A 15717-nucleotide genomic window follows, 5' to 3' on the forward strand; every position below is an offset into this window, starting at 1 on the left:
AACCGATCTATCTATACATATCGAACCTACCATCTCTCAAGCTAAAACTAAAGGAAGGAGCGTTTCGTATTATTTTATTTAATGTGTTTACTTCTCATCCACCCCATCTGCATCCTCGTCAGCCAGGATTTCTTGGAATTCGCCATTCTCGATCATCTCCCTGAGGATATCAAGACCACCTATCAATTCGCCCTTGACGATGATCTGAGGGAAGGCTGCGGTATAAATCATGTATATCAGCTATGTTCTTATCCGAATGACTAGAATGGGTCAGAAGACAACAGATGCCAACTCACTAGGCCAATCGTTAACCTTCTTCAGACCTTGTCTCACATCCTCGTCCGAGAGAATATCAAACCAGGCAAATTCCACGCCCTGTTCCCTCAAGAGCCCCACGGTCTGCCTCGAGAATCCACATTTGGGTGAAGTCGGATTACCTTTCATGAAGAGCACGACCTTGTGCTTGTTCATGAGTTCTTTACATCTCGCTACTATCTCTTCTTCTGTTCGCTGTTTCGGTTGTTCCGCTGGTGCTTGGGGGGTCGCGTTGGAGGTGGCTAGAGGTTGGATGTTGGAGGATGAAGAGGACGAGGACGAGGAGTGTTGGGAAAGAAGGGATTTCAATAATGAGACGTCGGATCCAGAGTGCCTGGCCAGCAATGTGTGACCCTATAGACATGATTTACAGTATAACACAGGAAGAACCAAGATACAACGAATGAAACAGTGTCCATGGGTAATGACGTCAGATACGGTGCGGGTGAAGTGGCGATGGTACACGAGATATCGGATCGTCGTTTGGGGTAGGTTCGCATGGTGTGTCAATGATCGACGGCGAATCGTGTTGATCATGAGTGTATTTCCCGTGTTCAGGTTCGATTTCCACAGCGAGGTTGGAACCACGTCGGGGGCCCAAATTGGAGGTCCGACGACGGGGCGAAGGCGACAGTCCCGAAAGGCCAATACCGGCACCGGGTTTGGATAAGCCGCGCGGGGAAGGTGAAAGGTTGACGAAAGGAGAGGCGATCGGATGTTGAGTTTGAATGTCGGGATTCGGGGTGGGTGGCAACACCAACAGTTGCGATGGGTCGAGGATGGGCGGGGAAGGCGGGATCGAATGGAGGTAATCGAGTTTGTCCAGCGGCGAAGGCATGTGGGGTTTGTTTCGGATGATGGACGAGTTGGGTGTATTGAATCCGTTTGAGCCGAAAGATGAGGGCGTGGAGGGTGAAGGGATTTTCACGTTGACGTGCGCAGGCGATGAGTTGGGGGCACGTCCGGTGAATGGTCGTTTGGGCGGTTGGTCCATTCCGTACCCGGGCATTGAGGAGGCGGATTGAGCGGGAGTACGCAGCACCCATGTGTTGGATGATGCGGTTGAGGAGACAGAGTTGGTGGGTGAGTTTGATAAGAATTGTAGAGGTGAGGTACGAGGGGTGAATCGGGAAGGCGCAGGTGGGAGCAACGATTTGTTACCGGTAGGTTTGGTGGGAGAGGTCGGAGTGGGTGGTTCGTCCATTGGTGCCATGGTGAGAGATGTTCGGGGAGATTCCAAAATAGTATAGATAGATGCAATTGACAACGTCAGCAAGTTGCTCAAGCGATTGAATTGGTCGTCACCCTCGATAAGGGCGAGAAAGAAGTGAGTGGCTCTCTGGAATCGAGTCCAGAGACAGGTTTTGCCACCAGCACAGAAGACGCTGTTTATATATGGTAACGAACGTGCAATACCAAGACTGCACTCTCCCTTCTCTATACGAGCAGCGTAGAAATGTAGTTATAGCAAAAGAAGGGTCATACAAAGGATGGACGTCGCTGAACGTGTCGGAGGGTCATTATGGGACAATAACCAAGGATAGCCCGAAAGACATGATCCTTGGTCATGCTCCTACATTATATACAGAGAAAGAATGAAAAGAGGGATGGAAAAATATTGGAAAATGTGCAGATATGATCGAAGAACAGGTTATATTCCAGAGCGTCATTTAAAAGAGATATTGGAAAAAGAATGAGTGAGGGGGGTTATAACGAAACAGCAAAAGAAGAAGCGAATAGAAGGCGCAGTCAAACAAGCGATATAGTCCACTCACACGTAAGAGGAGGAACGAAGGTACAGCTTCAATGTCGAATGACTCGGAGATATCAGACAATTCCTCGGCTTCGATCTGATGGATACGAGGAAAGACCGAGATGAGTCGAGAGTCGAGTTAGGCGAGATTCACATGTGAGATGTGGGAATGTTTGGTATCGAGATGATCGTTGAACCGTTTGATTAGAAGGATAAATTACGACATCGAAAGGGAAGGTCAAGAATATCAGCTTGAGCTCTTTTTCTAGAACATCTGGATGCACCGTGATTAATCCGGTAGACATGAAAAGCTCACGTTGAGAAACAAGACCTGAGGGAAATCTTTTGCCTCGTCTTCTATCGATTTGTTGAACGCTTGACATGGTTCTGCCCATGATGCCCAGAAATTCAGGCATGATACTCGGTTGAGATCTGCTGAAAGGAGGGACTTGAAGTGATCTGGCGAGGTTACGTTGACCAGGTTATCCGATGGCATTGTGACGGTGTTGGAGTGGTGTTATGGGTGGCGATGGGTGAGAGTGTGTCGTGAGTGAGGTGGGTTTCGTAGGATGTATATGAGATAGTTTTATCTGATAAAGAGAGCAAGATTACAATTGACGGATTGCTAAGCAGCATGAAGTCCACTCTTGTGGACATTACGCCATTAGCTGGTGTTAAATGGTTTACTCGAATAATGATAATTTTCAACCCCTGCATATCCGCCACTGGTTTCGAAAAAACCTCTTTTACCCCGTCATCACAACTCACTTTGTGGTCGGCCGTCTTACCTTTTGTTCATCCATATCTATACCTCAAAAGGGCATACATCTCGCCACTACCGTCCTCATCAAAAAGCCCAACCAGCGGCAACGTATCTGTTTTTCTTACTCTCATTAGATAATTGTAGAAAGAACTTCCATCAAAATGTCAAGCGAACAAGAGGTCAGTTTTCGACATTGGTGATATGATGAAAGGAGTGTTCCGCTGACATGTATATTGTGCAGACTGATCAAGCCATCGAGGTGAGCTCTTTGTGACGGCTCGAGGAAGTAATGCCGCAGCTGACACCCAATGGTAGATCTGGAGGCATAGAAAGTTGCTTACCATGCTTGCAAATGCTCGAGGTGCAGGTACTTCATGTATCACCCTTATTCTTCCTCCAAGTGAGCTGGGCTTTTCTTGCCTTAATCAGCAATATACTGATATGATGGCTCGTAGGATCTCAGATCTCGCAGGCATCTGGAATGTTGACTACTGAATATGGTACCGCTTCAAACATTAAGTCTCGTGTTAACAGGTAGGGCGTCGTTGTACGACCAGACTATTCGGTATACTGATATACTTGCGTTCGTGACAGGTTATCGGTATTATCAGCCATTACGTCCACACAGCAGAAGCTCAAGCTTTACAACAGAGGTGAGCCGACGTGCTGCTCAACGCAAATTCAAAAAAGCTGATATTCTCGTAAATAGTCCCCGACAACGGTCTATGTGTGTTCGTCGGTACGGTGTTGAACGATGAAGGAAAAGAAAAGAAGATTTCATTCGCCTTGGAACCTTTCAAACCCATCAACACGTCTTTATACATGTGTGACAGTAGATTCCACGTAGAAGCTTTGGAGGAGTTGTTGGAGAATGATTCGAAGTGGGGTTTCATCATCATGTGAGTTGGTCAGCTATGAAAGTACTGGGTGACGTATATGAAGCTGATGATCGTCGAACCATGTAGTGATGGTAATGGAGCTGTTAGTATTCTCAGCTAGGAACTGCGTGAACGACGACAGAAGCTGACCATAAGTCCCACAGCTGTTCGGTACACTATCAGGAAACACCCGAGACGTCGTCCACAAGTTCACCGTTGACTTGCCCAAGAAGCACGGTCGAGGTGGTCAATCCGCTTTGCGTTTCTCCCGTCTCCGAGAGGAAGCCCGTCGAAACTATGTTAGAAAAGTCGCCGAGTTGGCCGTGCAGCACTTTATCACCGCTGATAAAGTCAATGTGGCCGGATTGGTCTTGGCGGGAAGTGCAGAGCTGAAGACTGATTTGAGTGGGTCGGATCTGTTCGATCCTAGGTTGTTGGCGAAGGTTGTGAAGATTGTGGATGTTTCTTATGGTGGTGAGAACGGGTTCAACCAGGTGTGTAGTCTGCTCGATCATCAGTGATATTTTCTGTGTCACCTTTTCTGTCTCGACGTGGTAAGAGAACCCTTGCTGATCTGTCTTCCTCCCCACTAGGCCATCGAGCTCGCCGCCGACTCGCTCGCCAACGTCAAGTTTGTGCAAGAGAAGAAGCTCATCCAGAAATACTTTGACGAGATCGCTCTGGACACTGGGAAATACTGCTTCGGTATCACCGATACCCTCAAAGCGTTGGACATGGGTGCGGTGGAGACTCTGATCGTGTGGGAGCAGTTGGACGTTGTCAGAAATACCCTGAGGAACGCCGCGGGTGGTGAGTGCGAAGTCAATCCAGGGGGTTGGCATTTGTGCTGATTCATGTGACCTGGACAGAGGAGGTAATCGTATTCTCCTCGCCGGCCGACAAGGACCGAGAGAAGTTTATGGACAAATCCACCGGAACCGAGATGGAGTCGGCGGCAGACCCTCAACCTCTCTTGGAGTGGTTCGCGGAGAAGTACAAGGAGTTTGGTGCGACATTGGAATTCGTCACGAACAAATCGCAAGAGGGTTCACAGTTCGTTAAAGGTTTCGGAGGTATCGGAGGGATCTTGAGATATAAAGTTGATTTCACGGAGTTGGGCGATCTCGACGATGAGGATGACGAGTTTTACGGATCTGACGATGATAGTGGTGAGTGCGGAGATTGGGATGTATGACTCGTCGCTAACACTCTCGGTTGCGACGTAGACATCTAACGATGTTCATGGGACGTATGCGTATATGTCCCGCTCTGCCTCGGCGCCAAGATGGTGCGCGGAGGTGTGAGTGGGATGATCAATCGAGTGAGGATGTAAAGGGGGATTTGGATATGCTAGGTTGGGTCTTCGAACGATCAATCTCATCGAATGGATCCGAGCATGATGGTTGGATTGATTGAACAAACGAAAAGGAAAGACGCATTGTTCTGGCTAGTATCTGAATGCATGTGGAAGGAGGGGAGGGGTTGATGTGATTTTCCGTATTACTTTTTTAAGCTTTCATTTTAACTTCTATCTCATCATGTATCTCATGCTCATCGTTGCTATCATGGTGTCACTTGAATGCACAGGTCTGCATGAGTTGAGTAACTACCGCTGCTGGTTGACGCAGCTGAAGGCTGAAAATGCTGCCACGTGTTAACATTCGGATTGAACCGAAGAGTGCAGATAACCAAGTGAATGAATGACGTGAGATTGGGAGATGGGAGATGGTTTCAATGCCCATGTTGGATGATACTTCCATTCATATGTATATCATCATCAATAGCATAGAAGCCACTTGTCCCCCTCAGCACCTGCTCCACACGAGTGGCAAGAGAACATAGACATCTCGGACTTACTGAAAGACACACGTCGTCACGATGTCATCCCAACCTCTCCTCCCTCACGACCGCACCGACCTATCTTCCACCCCTCGAAGGAAGTTGATCCTCACTACCATCCTTATCCCCATCCTGCTGATTGGAGGGATCATCTTCGTCTCGATCAAAGGCGATGGGATACCTAAAGATGAGCTGGGGCTGGCGAGGTATTATCTGAAAGGGTGGGTCTGGCTGGTGTCTCCTTCAGACTGATGAGTCGTCGACGGAATGCTTTTTAGATTCTGGTCAATCACGAGAGGCGTGTGCTGACTTGTATGCGTATGAGTAGATCACCAGTCATAGATGGACATATCGATTTACCGGAGTTTGCGAGAGCTGTTTATGGGAATAACATCTCTGCGTTTGATCTGAACAAGCCCTCGGTGAGTCTTTACACCTTCGAGTGAACATCCAGGCTACAGGTGGATGGCTGATACTGTGCCCACTGTCCAGAAAGGCCATGTAGATATCCCAAGGATCAGAGAAGGCTCGCTCGGCGCGTTCTTCTGGTCAATGTGAGTTGGTGCTTCCAAGCAGAATTAGAGAACCAGCTGACGCGCCGAGATAGCTTCGTAGAATGTAGGGAGGATAATGGCAAAGATTTCTTGAATCCCACTTTCCAAGTGCGAGGTGAGTCTTTGGTTCTGGTCGACCTGAGGGAATATGGATTCGTTTCACTCTCACGCAAACACGCAACCATTGCTGACCTGATCGTCTCTATGTATAACTTTAGACACCCTCGAACAAATCGACGTCTCGTTCAACCTTATCGAGAAGTACTCTGACACCTTTGCGTTCGCGTCGACATCGGACGAGGTGGAGGTGGCTATCAAGCAGGGTAAAGTGGCTAGCATGTTTGGTCTGGAGGGGTGAATTATCGCAACTATAGGAATATATTACGGAAATGCTGATAAATTTGGTAGGGGTCATATGTTGGGCAATTCGCTTGGCGGTGAGTCCTTACACCTGCGTCTCAAGTCATACCACCGTTGGACGTGGATTCGAGCTGACTGGACTATGTAGTCCTCCGGACGTACCACAAACTCGGGGTGAGGTACATGACCCTCACGCACAGTTGCAACAACGCTTTCGCAGACTCCGCGGGCATCTTTGAGAGTGTCGAGGAGCAGTGGGGTGGGCTCTCGTGAGTGGATCGTACTAGGTGTAATGTGTGTACCGCTGACTGAATCGTCCGCAGCAAATTCGGTAAATCACTCATTCCCGAGATGAACCGTCTCGGTGTGATTGTCGATCTCAGTCATGTATCCGACAAGACCGCCTTGCAGGCTTTGTGAGTGCTGATTCTACGAGCGCTCATTTATGCAGCTGAAACCGTGGCAGGTCAATCACGAGAGCGCCGATCATGCTGTCCCATTCTGCCGCGAGACACTTTAACAACATGTCGAGGAATGTGCCCGATGAGATCCTCGCAAAGATAGGTCGTGGGAAACATCAAGTGGATGGAGTCGTCATGGTCAAGTGGGTGTGCAGCACTTCGTATTTGAGCATGGTAAGCTGACAAAGAGGGTGACAGCTTCTTCCCCGTGTTCGCGTCGTCCAAACCTGAGGAAGTGGACGTCAAGTACATTGCCGATGAGATTGAGTATATCGTGGAGAAGACCGGGAAACATCAGTAAGTTGTACCTTTCTCTGGTGTCGACCTGCCATTCAGGAAATGTATGCTGATCTGACACCGCAGCGTCGGTATCGGGTCGGATTACGATGGGATTGAAAGTACCCCCAAAGGCTTGGAGGATGTATCAAAGTATCCTTATCTGGTAAGCTCCCTCGTAGCGTGGTGTACCATGGTACCATGCTGATAGTGTGAGCTTGACTTGCAGTTCGCCGAGCTGCTCAAAAGAGGATGGACAGAGCTCGAGCTGTCGTTGCTTTCTGGAGGTAATTTTCTGAGAGTGTTCAGGGGTGTGGAAGAGGTCTCGAGGAAGTTGAGGGAGCAGGGATGGAAGCCTAGTTTGGAGGTTTACGAGAAGAGGAGGGATCTGGAGCCGATCGAGTGGGAGGGGTAGCCGCGATACTTGTATGGCAGGAATGATGATGATGGAGTAGATAACGCTACGTCTACTGATGATAGTCGAATCATCACCCGTGTCTCGGACTGACAGTGAGACTAATGCTTGAACTGCTTTCATCGGGTGACTGAGCTGCGATGGCCGTCTCGATCGTTACGTAGCTACCGGCTACATGCTCTCAGACAAAGCTTCTACAACTACTACTCGTTTCGAGTGATGGTCGAATCTGACATCGGGAGTGACGATACTAATATTAACTGTCTACTACCGATCAGCTACCGCCTATCAGCTAATGTCGATACGCATCTACTATACTTCCTCGTCACTATCACTACTTCCGACCGTACTATCAAGTATCACGATCAATGACAGTGTCTCTCAACAAGCACATCAACCTACTACTACGATCTCTACCACTCCTGCCAACATATTATACGCTTGACCCTACGACTCAACCGTCAATGGTCAGAGCGACGGGGGGGTCAGTGATGACGTCGAAGGTGTTAGTGATATCGGTCGGCTACTATCACTAAGCTAGTACTACTAAGCTACTACAAAGCTACCACTATGCGCTGCTACTACTAAGCTACTATAAAGCAACTACTAAGCTTGACCCTACTCGCCACTGCTCCCTCGCCTTACGGCTCAGTCGCAGTGGCTCCTATAATCGGTGCTCGCTCGCCTTCGGCTCGCTCGCATGCCCCCATTCGGGGGATGCGGGTCAAAATGTAGCCATCGTGGTTGACACGTGGAGAAAAACGAAACCTACAGTATCATAACTCACCCTTTAAGATAGTTATCGGATCGAGCGATGACGACGAGATCGTTTGATGAATCGCGCGAGTCGATGAGCTATATCAATCGGCAGAGATCAGCGGAAATCGTTTATGAGCTGACGAGATGGAAGATGTTGAGGTGTAGCTGCAGCACGATAGCGACAATGTGGGGAATGAAGAGAACCACCAGACAAGAGGCTGAGGTTGTACATTGCCATAAAAGGGGTCCGCCATGATAGAAAGCGATTATACCACAAAGGAAACAGATTATAAAAAAGAATCGACAATATCGCAGGAAAATAATTCCCAAACGAAAATCGACTATCATACCACCATCACCTCGATAATAATTGGAACGAGCGATGACATGAACAACAAGACAGTGAAAATACACCAATACAACATCGGTCGGATTATAGAGACATCAGACGATCAACTGCAACTCACCTCCGAGGTGGATCATCGGTAAGTTACCGAAAGCCCAATGGCGAAATTATTGTCCGCGCCGTCTCTTCATCTTGTTGATTTGCGTGTGTGAAGAGTGGTTGGAGTCGAAGCGATCTGCGCGTTAGCAGATGACCCCTTTGGTACGGTGGAGTAGTGGAGTGGCGAATTCAAGAGGTGTGAATGTGTGGCGAATAAAAGTAAGTGTGATGGAACTGGTTGAAGCGGATACTGTACCAATTTGTTTTGCGACAATTTGACGATTGATTGTAGAGAAGAGGAAGAGGAATAAGATACGAACTCATCTCAGAAAGGTGGGTCTTATATAGACAGAGAATCACTAATATCGTTCAATGACTAATTTGTTCAGTGATACGCGTTTCTGTACGCGTTTTTGTACGCAGAATCGTACGCACCAGAGTACCCCTCAAAGTATGCTCGTCTGACTTATAGTCGACTTGTGTACGCGAAATCGTACGCGTTTTCGTACGCGTTTTTGTACGCACTTATGTACGCTGGTCCGACTCGTCATGTAACCACGACTTGACGACATCGCTTTATTAGATGACATATATAAACCCCGTCTTCTTGATCTGACCTTCTTCTTCTTCTTCTTTCTTTCTTTCTTTCTTTCTCCTCAGCAATACAAGATACTTTGTTATTATTCCTATCGCCCTCACTCTACTATCCCATCGGGAAGAAGTAGATACCCATCTCCTTCCTCACATCATGTAGTATCTTGTGTTGCTCGCTTGCACCTCTACTATCTTAGTCTCGTTTGGGAAGGTATAGTGAGTCCCCCAACCTCTTGATACGTGATTCTTGACTTTGTAATACGTCGTTACGGTATATTCCTCTTATTCATCCTTCTCGTTCCATGACATGTGAACTCTCCTTTTGTTTTACCCCATGACTCATCTTGCAAGGACGACACTTGGTAGTTGTATGTTCGATACCCACTTTCTTTCTTTCTTTTCGCATCTTCCATTCTCATTGCCGCTCCATTCGGTCGTCGTGAATCCACTTGAAGGGTCGGTTTTCTTCATCATTTCGATTGAAATGTCATTTCTCGTTCTTCGTTTAGCGTTATACCCCTTCCAGTCCTCTCGCATTATCTCCTTCCTCTCCATTTTGCGGCGAAATCGACTCAACCCATTCTCGTTCTCACCCGAATTCGCCAGCTGACCTCCTTTCGGTGACCTTAGTATCTCGCCCGGTGGGCAACACCAACAAACGATCGCCAATCAAGCGGACCTTGGCCGAGTGAGTAGTTAGTTTTCTACTTCTCTTCGTCCCTTCCCCTCCTCCCCTCTCCGTCCAATCCTGCTCCCTTCGTCCCCGCCTCGCGATACGAGTGATACCACGTGCGAACCACGATGGCTACATTTTAACCCGCATCCCCGAATGGGGCCATGCGAGCGAGCGGAGCGAGCGAGCACCGGATATACGAGTCACTGCGAGTGAGCGGAGCGAGGGAGCAGTGGCGAGTGGGGTCATGGTTCCCTAGTAGCTTGGTCAAACTGTAGTGGTCGTGTCTCGGTCAAGCTTAGGCAGTAGCTTATATAATAGTCGTTTGGTCAAGCTTATATAGTTGTAATAGCTTAGTAGTAGTGGCTGCTTGACAGCAATAGTAGCTGACCGATATCATTAGGAGCTTCGTTAAACTTACCCATGTACGTTGTTAGTATCTTGGCTGGCTTAACGATGTCTTCTGGGACTATCGATTATCGACCAGTAGCTATAAGTCTTGTATAGGTAGATAGTGGTAGTGATAGTGTGGCTATACCATCCGCATCATCATCGTTGTCGGTAAGACGAAGTTTGGGCTGGGAGTCGTTTAACAGGAACTACTGTAACCCATCGTAGTGACCTCTCTTTCTTGCTTTTGGAAGCCAGAAGAGTACACCTCCCACCTAACTTGAGATAGAGATGATGTCCGATCGTCATTGGGTTTATCCCTCTTCCTTGTACAATCGCGCATGCATGAATGTGTCGTATCGCATGGGCTGATGTGAGACTGATCGTGGAAATCAGCCACCAGGCCGATGGAGAGCGGAGATGACCGCGTGTGGTTCACTCAGCACCGAAGGACCTTACACGCGATTCTCAATGATTCACTGCAACTATCTAAATACACCTCTTCAGCATAGCCAAAACACTACAAACCAAAACATAGCATCAGCATAATTTGCTCGACACACACTCGAAGACCTGGTCAGCACAGAGGAACTCATCCATGAGACGTTGATCACGACCCACCGCAAGCGCCCACACCCACAATGTCCGACTCAGGTTCCGCAGCTGCCAATGGCAACGGCAACGAGCCCCAGGCAGGACCTTCCTCACCTTCCAACGTGACTTCGCCGAACCCCACCTTATCAGATCCAGACCAGAAGAGGAACTCCAATGGCTTGCATATAGATGACGAAGAGAACCACGACCCCCACGAGAGGATCAAGCTGCTCGAGGAAGAGCTGGAAGGCGTCCGACATGAGAATGATAAATTGTCGAATCAGTATAAAGGGTTGTTGGGGAAGTTGACCGCTATGAGAAGCACTCTGGGTGACAAGCTCAAGGAGGATGCGGTGGGTCGATCTTCTTCCGCTGCTCAAGGGAAAGTCCACTGAAATATCGTCCCATGCCTTAGGAAGAGCTAGACCGACGAGAAAACACAATCAACGTCCTAACCACCGAAAACACCGCCCTGCAAGAGACCCTCACGACCCTCCAATCCGAACTCACCTCGGCATCCCAGGAATCGTCCAACCTCTCTGTCCAGCTGAACCAGCTCCGCTCGCAGAGCGACTCGAGCTCGTCCGACGTGCTCAGCCTGACCCGCGAGATGAGGGAGCTGCGGGGCGAGATGGAGCGGTTGAGGATAGAGAGGGAGGAGTGGGAGGTGGAAGCTGGACGGGAGAGGGAGAAGAGGGAGAGTATAGAGGATGAGCTGAGGGTCGTGGAGAGGTATCAGCGGGATGAGAGGGGCATCCTGGAAAGTACATTGAGGGAGCTCGAGGAGGAGAGGCAGAGGGCGACGAATTTGCAGGAGGTGTTGGAGGAGTTCCAAGTGGGTGAGTGGGGTTCTGCGGGTACAACATCAAGCAGAGATGGTGCTTCCGACACCTGTCCTGTCGTAATTAAAAGACGTCGCCCCCGCTGACACACCTCCAGCCAAGGACTCGGAGCTTCGCCAAGCGACATCAGAGCTGGAAACGCAACTGCGCCTGGCAGCCACTTCGCTGTCGGACTACAAGTTACGTTGCGCCAACGCCGAGACCAGGTTGAGCGAGGTATCGTCGAGCGCCGGCAAAGTGGGGCAGATGGAGAGGGAGATGAGGGAGAAGAACGTGCTGATAGGGAAGCTGAGGCATGATGGTGGGTGTGCTATTTCCCCCTCTTCGGACAAGCCGACTGACATTGCTTGCAGCCGTGGTGAACAACGAACATCTCACGGAAGCGTTGAGGAGGTTACGGAAGAACTCGTCGGATAATAACGTTGATCGGTGGGTGGTTGCGTCTTTATATTATCCCTCGGTCTAGTACCCACCCCTTTCGTCTCGAGCTGACGCTTATTCGCTCGACATAGTCGCCTCGTCACCAACATCCTCCTCTCGTTCCTGACCACATCCCGTGGCGATACCAAACGGTTCGAGATGTTATCGTTACTCTCAACGATCTTATCGTGGGACGACAACGAGCGTGAAAAAGCCGGGCTACAACGCAAGGGAGGGACCAACCTGGCCGTGGAGGGTAAAGGTAGGAAAGCCGGTGGCAAGGAGAAGGAGAGGACGGCAGAGGAAGAAGCGGCTATGAACGAGGTGGGTCATTTCCCTCTTCGCTCTAACAATCCCCCTATCCATCTCTTGTCACATCATCTGTACAACCCCGACATGTTGGCTGATCCTTTCCCTTTAACCCGCCCAGTCCTTCTCCAACCTGTTCGTCGAGTTCCTGCTCAAAGAAGCCTCGCAAGGCCAATCCCGACCCTCCGTCTCTTCCCCTCCACCGCCCACACCATCCACCAACGAGTTCCCTCACCCGCACCCGCACCCTCACCGAACCTTCTCGCAAACCTCGCTCAACTCCCCCTTCTCCCCTCCCATCCAGACGTTGTCGTTCTCCCCCCCTCCGCAGGGAAGTAGCATATCAGGTACGACGACGCCGTACTCCCGTCCTAGGGGGTTGAGCAATAGTTCGTACACCTCTGAGAGACCGGGTTATGGTACGGCGGGGAGGAAGATTAGTGGTGGGTTGAGGGATGTGCTGGGTGGACAGGGGCAGGGGCAGGGACATCAGTAGTAGTCACTAATCAGTTGTATCAACATGAGGTCGCCTCGGAAGATGATTTGATTGGTTCCCAGTATGATTCTCATTAGCATATTCGCTTTCTTTCTGGTAATATACATAGTTAGAAGTATCGTGATCCTTAATCTTAGTCTTGATGTATACTAGGTCGTTGAAATACATTCCTCGCATGAATATGGATATTATTACTCCTTGACGATAGATCTTGCACATCCTGAAAACAACTTGCTTCTTGTATAAATATAAATGCATCTACATTTTCTGTGACATCTACGCTTTAATCCTCAACACGATCTACCATTCCCACACCACCCCACATTGCATTATCCAGTCCGGTCGACTCCACCTACTCGCTCTTCCCGCCAGCCTTCTCCGCAGCTTTGATAGAAGCAGCGTCAGTCTGAGGACCAGAGGCCTTTCCAGTGAGCGATTCCAAGAGCCCACCGCCGGCTTTGAACGGTCTAGCGAGGTCGCCCTCGGCCTTCTTGCCCCATAAGTGCAATTTGGCGGGGTTGGACTCGAGGGTGGACTTGAGACCCATGAGACCTTGGATGAAGAGGGGTTGGGTGTATTTGAGGTAGCCGTGCTGCGTGGTCATGGGGGTTAGCTTTGATCTTTCAGTGTCGAGGGTCTCAGAGAAGAATGTTTTGACGAGGTGTCGACTGGCAGGAGATGGGGATGAACGATATGACTGAACCCATACTCACGAGGAAAGCCATGAAAGCGAGGGACTGATCGGACACCAAATACATCAGCTATGTGTCTATTTGATCCGAGGTACACGACTGATACTTACCACGAACAAACTCTTGATGGCTTTACCGACCTCTGCGAGATCATAGTCTTTCACGGTGGTCTGGACCAACTCGGGCTTGGCATCGGGGTTCTGCATATTAAGCCGAATTGAGCTGATGTCCCTTCAAGATGAGACGGGAGGATAGCAGCTCACCATGGGAGGCGCAGGGTTAACGTATTTCAAAACAGTCAGATCGTTCCTCTTTCTAATCTACTCGCCGTAACCATAATCTATCAGCTGAGCCGGTCTAGCTGACGAAAGGGAAGCACCGAGCTCACCTTGAGAGTGATGTAATAGTAAATAGCGAGGGAGATGGCCTGACTGGCTGCGTATCCGATACGGAGGTAGTCGACAGTCTGAGGATCGTCCATTGGGATCCTTCGGGCCACTGTGGTCGGGCGACATGGTATTAGCTTGGTACACGAGAGGAGTGAGGGAAGGGGGACTGACGTTGCATGGCTCCGAGGGAGATGACTAGGTTGGATACGGCAGGGTTGTTCATTTTGCTTCGTTTTACTTTGGTTTTGTTTTAGATTATACGAGGAGGTTTATAAGGAAGATGAAGATGAGATGTGGAAAGATGTAGAAGATGATGTTACCCATACACGCCATCGGTCACCTCCCTGTCATTCAGGGTAACCCACTTGTCCTTTCCAGCAACGCATGTGGTATCATCTGACAAGTGCCACACTCAGCATGACACCGGTTAATTCCGCACTCTTCCACTCGTCTCTCGTTCTCACCGTGTTTTCCTTTGCTCCGGATCATCCCTGTTGATATGCAGATGCATATGTTGATAACCCTCATCTCTAGCTATCACCTTTTGATCCTACCAAAACACACTCACGATGAGACCTCAAGTAGTCCGAGCCACCCGACTCGTCGGTAGACGATTCAACTCTTCCTCTTCCTCCTCTTCATCCTCCTCTTCACCATTGAACAACCCAAACGTGCAGAAAGCAGTTGAAGGTGCTCAAAAGGCTTACACCCAGACTGCCGCTACTGTCAAGAAGGTTGCCGGACCCTTGGGTGAGAGAGTCGGATCTGCTTTGGGTGGTGAGTACAACATCCCTCCTGACATTGCGTTGTCTTTTTGTAAATACAAGGAATGTCTGTATGGGTTATTTACTAATTCGACTTTCGTTATTTCTCATAGGCTACAGAGAACCCCTCGTGTACAACTCAAAGGTCGTAGCATCAGTAGCCAAGCAAGTATGGCAAGCTGAGAAACTCTCACCACCCCTCGACTCGGCCACATGGGCTAGGGCCTACTCCCAAATTTACTCGAGAGCTACGAATGGAGGTTACTGGAGGGATCTGTTGAAGACTGGTGCATGGGCTGGTCTGGGTGTTGCTGTGGGTTCTTCTACAACTCCTGTGTCAATTGGATGCTGATCGGTGATTCCTTATTACTATTCTTCATCTGCTTGTTTTGTTTCCCACCGATGACATCTATCCAAAATCAAATAAATAGGCCCTCGAAGCTTACGGTATCTTCAAGATTGGTGAGATCGTCGGACGAAGAAACCTCGTAGGATACAAGATCAAGGAATAAGTCTGAAATCGAGGTTATAGATGTGTTCAAGGACCGAGAGGGAGAGATATAGACGAGGGATCATATCTAAAATAGTACTCGTTGTGTCCGGAGTGTGCGGACAAACGAGACGATTCAGTCGATATGTCACATATCATGCATCTTTCTTATTTCATTGCGGTCAGAGCTACCCAGTCGGCATTGCAAAAGGAGACCCGAGCACGATGCATGCATGTTCACGAGTG

General features: G+C 49.2%; 6 protein-coding genes across 6 annotated transcripts; 4 read left to right on the forward strand and 2 right to left on the reverse strand.

Moving 5' to 3' along the window:
• Positions 1 to 87: 87 nt before the first annotated feature.
• I302_102325 (Grx4 family monothiol glutaredoxin) lies at positions 88 to 2564 on the reverse strand (the record flags this gene model as incomplete). Its single annotated transcript, XM_065869463.1, has 4 exons — positions 88 to 215; positions 297 to 669; positions 2091 to 2165; positions 2385 to 2564. 4 exons carry the CDS (start codon positions 2562 to 2564, stop codon positions 88 to 90), a joined length of 756 nt encoding a protein of 251 aa, XP_065725535.1.
• A 428-nt stretch (positions 2565 to 2992) lies between these two features.
• I302_102326 (peptide chain release factor 1, archaeal and eukaryotic forms) lies at positions 2993 to 4904 on the forward strand (the record flags this gene model as incomplete). The annotated part of the gene is made up of 10 exons (XM_019187704.1): positions 2993 to 3010; positions 3073 to 3090; positions 3147 to 3231; positions 3287 to 3365; positions 3426 to 3484; positions 3541 to 3730; positions 3797 to 3812; positions 3874 to 4203; positions 4303 to 4519; positions 4579 to 4904. 10 exons carry the CDS (start codon positions 2993 to 2995, stop codon positions 4902 to 4904), a joined length of 1338 nt encoding a protein of 445 aa, XP_019050582.1.
• Positions 4905 to 5587: 683 nt separating this feature from the next.
• On the forward strand, positions 5588 to 7614 carry I302_102327 (uncharacterized protein; the record flags this gene model as incomplete). The annotated part of the gene is made up of 12 exons (XM_019187705.1): positions 5588 to 5769; positions 5877 to 5970; positions 6041 to 6102; positions 6156 to 6217; positions 6321 to 6456; positions 6511 to 6539; positions 6611 to 6731; positions 6786 to 6878; positions 6929 to 7066; positions 7122 to 7220; positions 7287 to 7365; positions 7429 to 7614. The coding sequence occupies 12 exons, from the start codon at positions 5588 to 5590 to the stop codon at positions 7612 to 7614; spliced, it is 1281 nt and encodes a 426-aa protein (XP_019050583.1).
• A 3502-nt stretch (positions 7615 to 11116) lies between these two features.
• On the forward strand, positions 11117 to 13136 carry I302_102328 (uncharacterized protein; the record flags this gene model as incomplete). The annotated part of the gene is made up of 6 exons (XM_019187706.1): positions 11117 to 11422; positions 11485 to 11908; positions 12009 to 12212; positions 12265 to 12340; positions 12424 to 12655; positions 12762 to 13136. 6 exons carry the CDS (start codon positions 11117 to 11119, stop codon positions 13134 to 13136), a joined length of 1617 nt encoding a protein of 538 aa, XP_019050584.1.
• A 352-nt stretch (positions 13137 to 13488) lies between these two features.
• Positions 13489 to 14440, reverse strand: I302_102329 (uncharacterized protein; the record flags this gene model as incomplete). The annotated part of the gene is made up of 6 exons (XM_019187707.1): positions 13489 to 13728; positions 13850 to 13873; positions 13939 to 14028; positions 14092 to 14148; positions 14217 to 14326; positions 14389 to 14440. 6 exons carry the CDS (start codon positions 14438 to 14440, stop codon positions 13489 to 13491), a joined length of 573 nt encoding a protein of 190 aa, XP_019050585.1.
• A 346-nt stretch (positions 14441 to 14786) lies between these two features.
• Positions 14787 to 15493, forward strand: I302_102330 (uncharacterized protein; the record flags this gene model as incomplete). The annotated part of the gene is made up of 3 exons (XM_019187708.1): positions 14787 to 14994; positions 15095 to 15294; positions 15413 to 15493. 3 exons carry the CDS (start codon positions 14787 to 14789, stop codon positions 15491 to 15493), a joined length of 489 nt encoding a protein of 162 aa, XP_019050586.1.
• Positions 15494 to 15717: the final 224 nt, after the last annotated feature.

This window comes from Kwoniella bestiolae, chromosome 1 (genome assembly GCF_000512585.2).
Source record: "Kwoniella bestiolae CBS 10118 chromosome 1, complete sequence".
Lineage (NCBI taxonomy): Eukaryota > Fungi > Basidiomycota > Tremellomycetes > Tremellales > Cryptococcaceae > Kwoniella > Kwoniella bestiolae.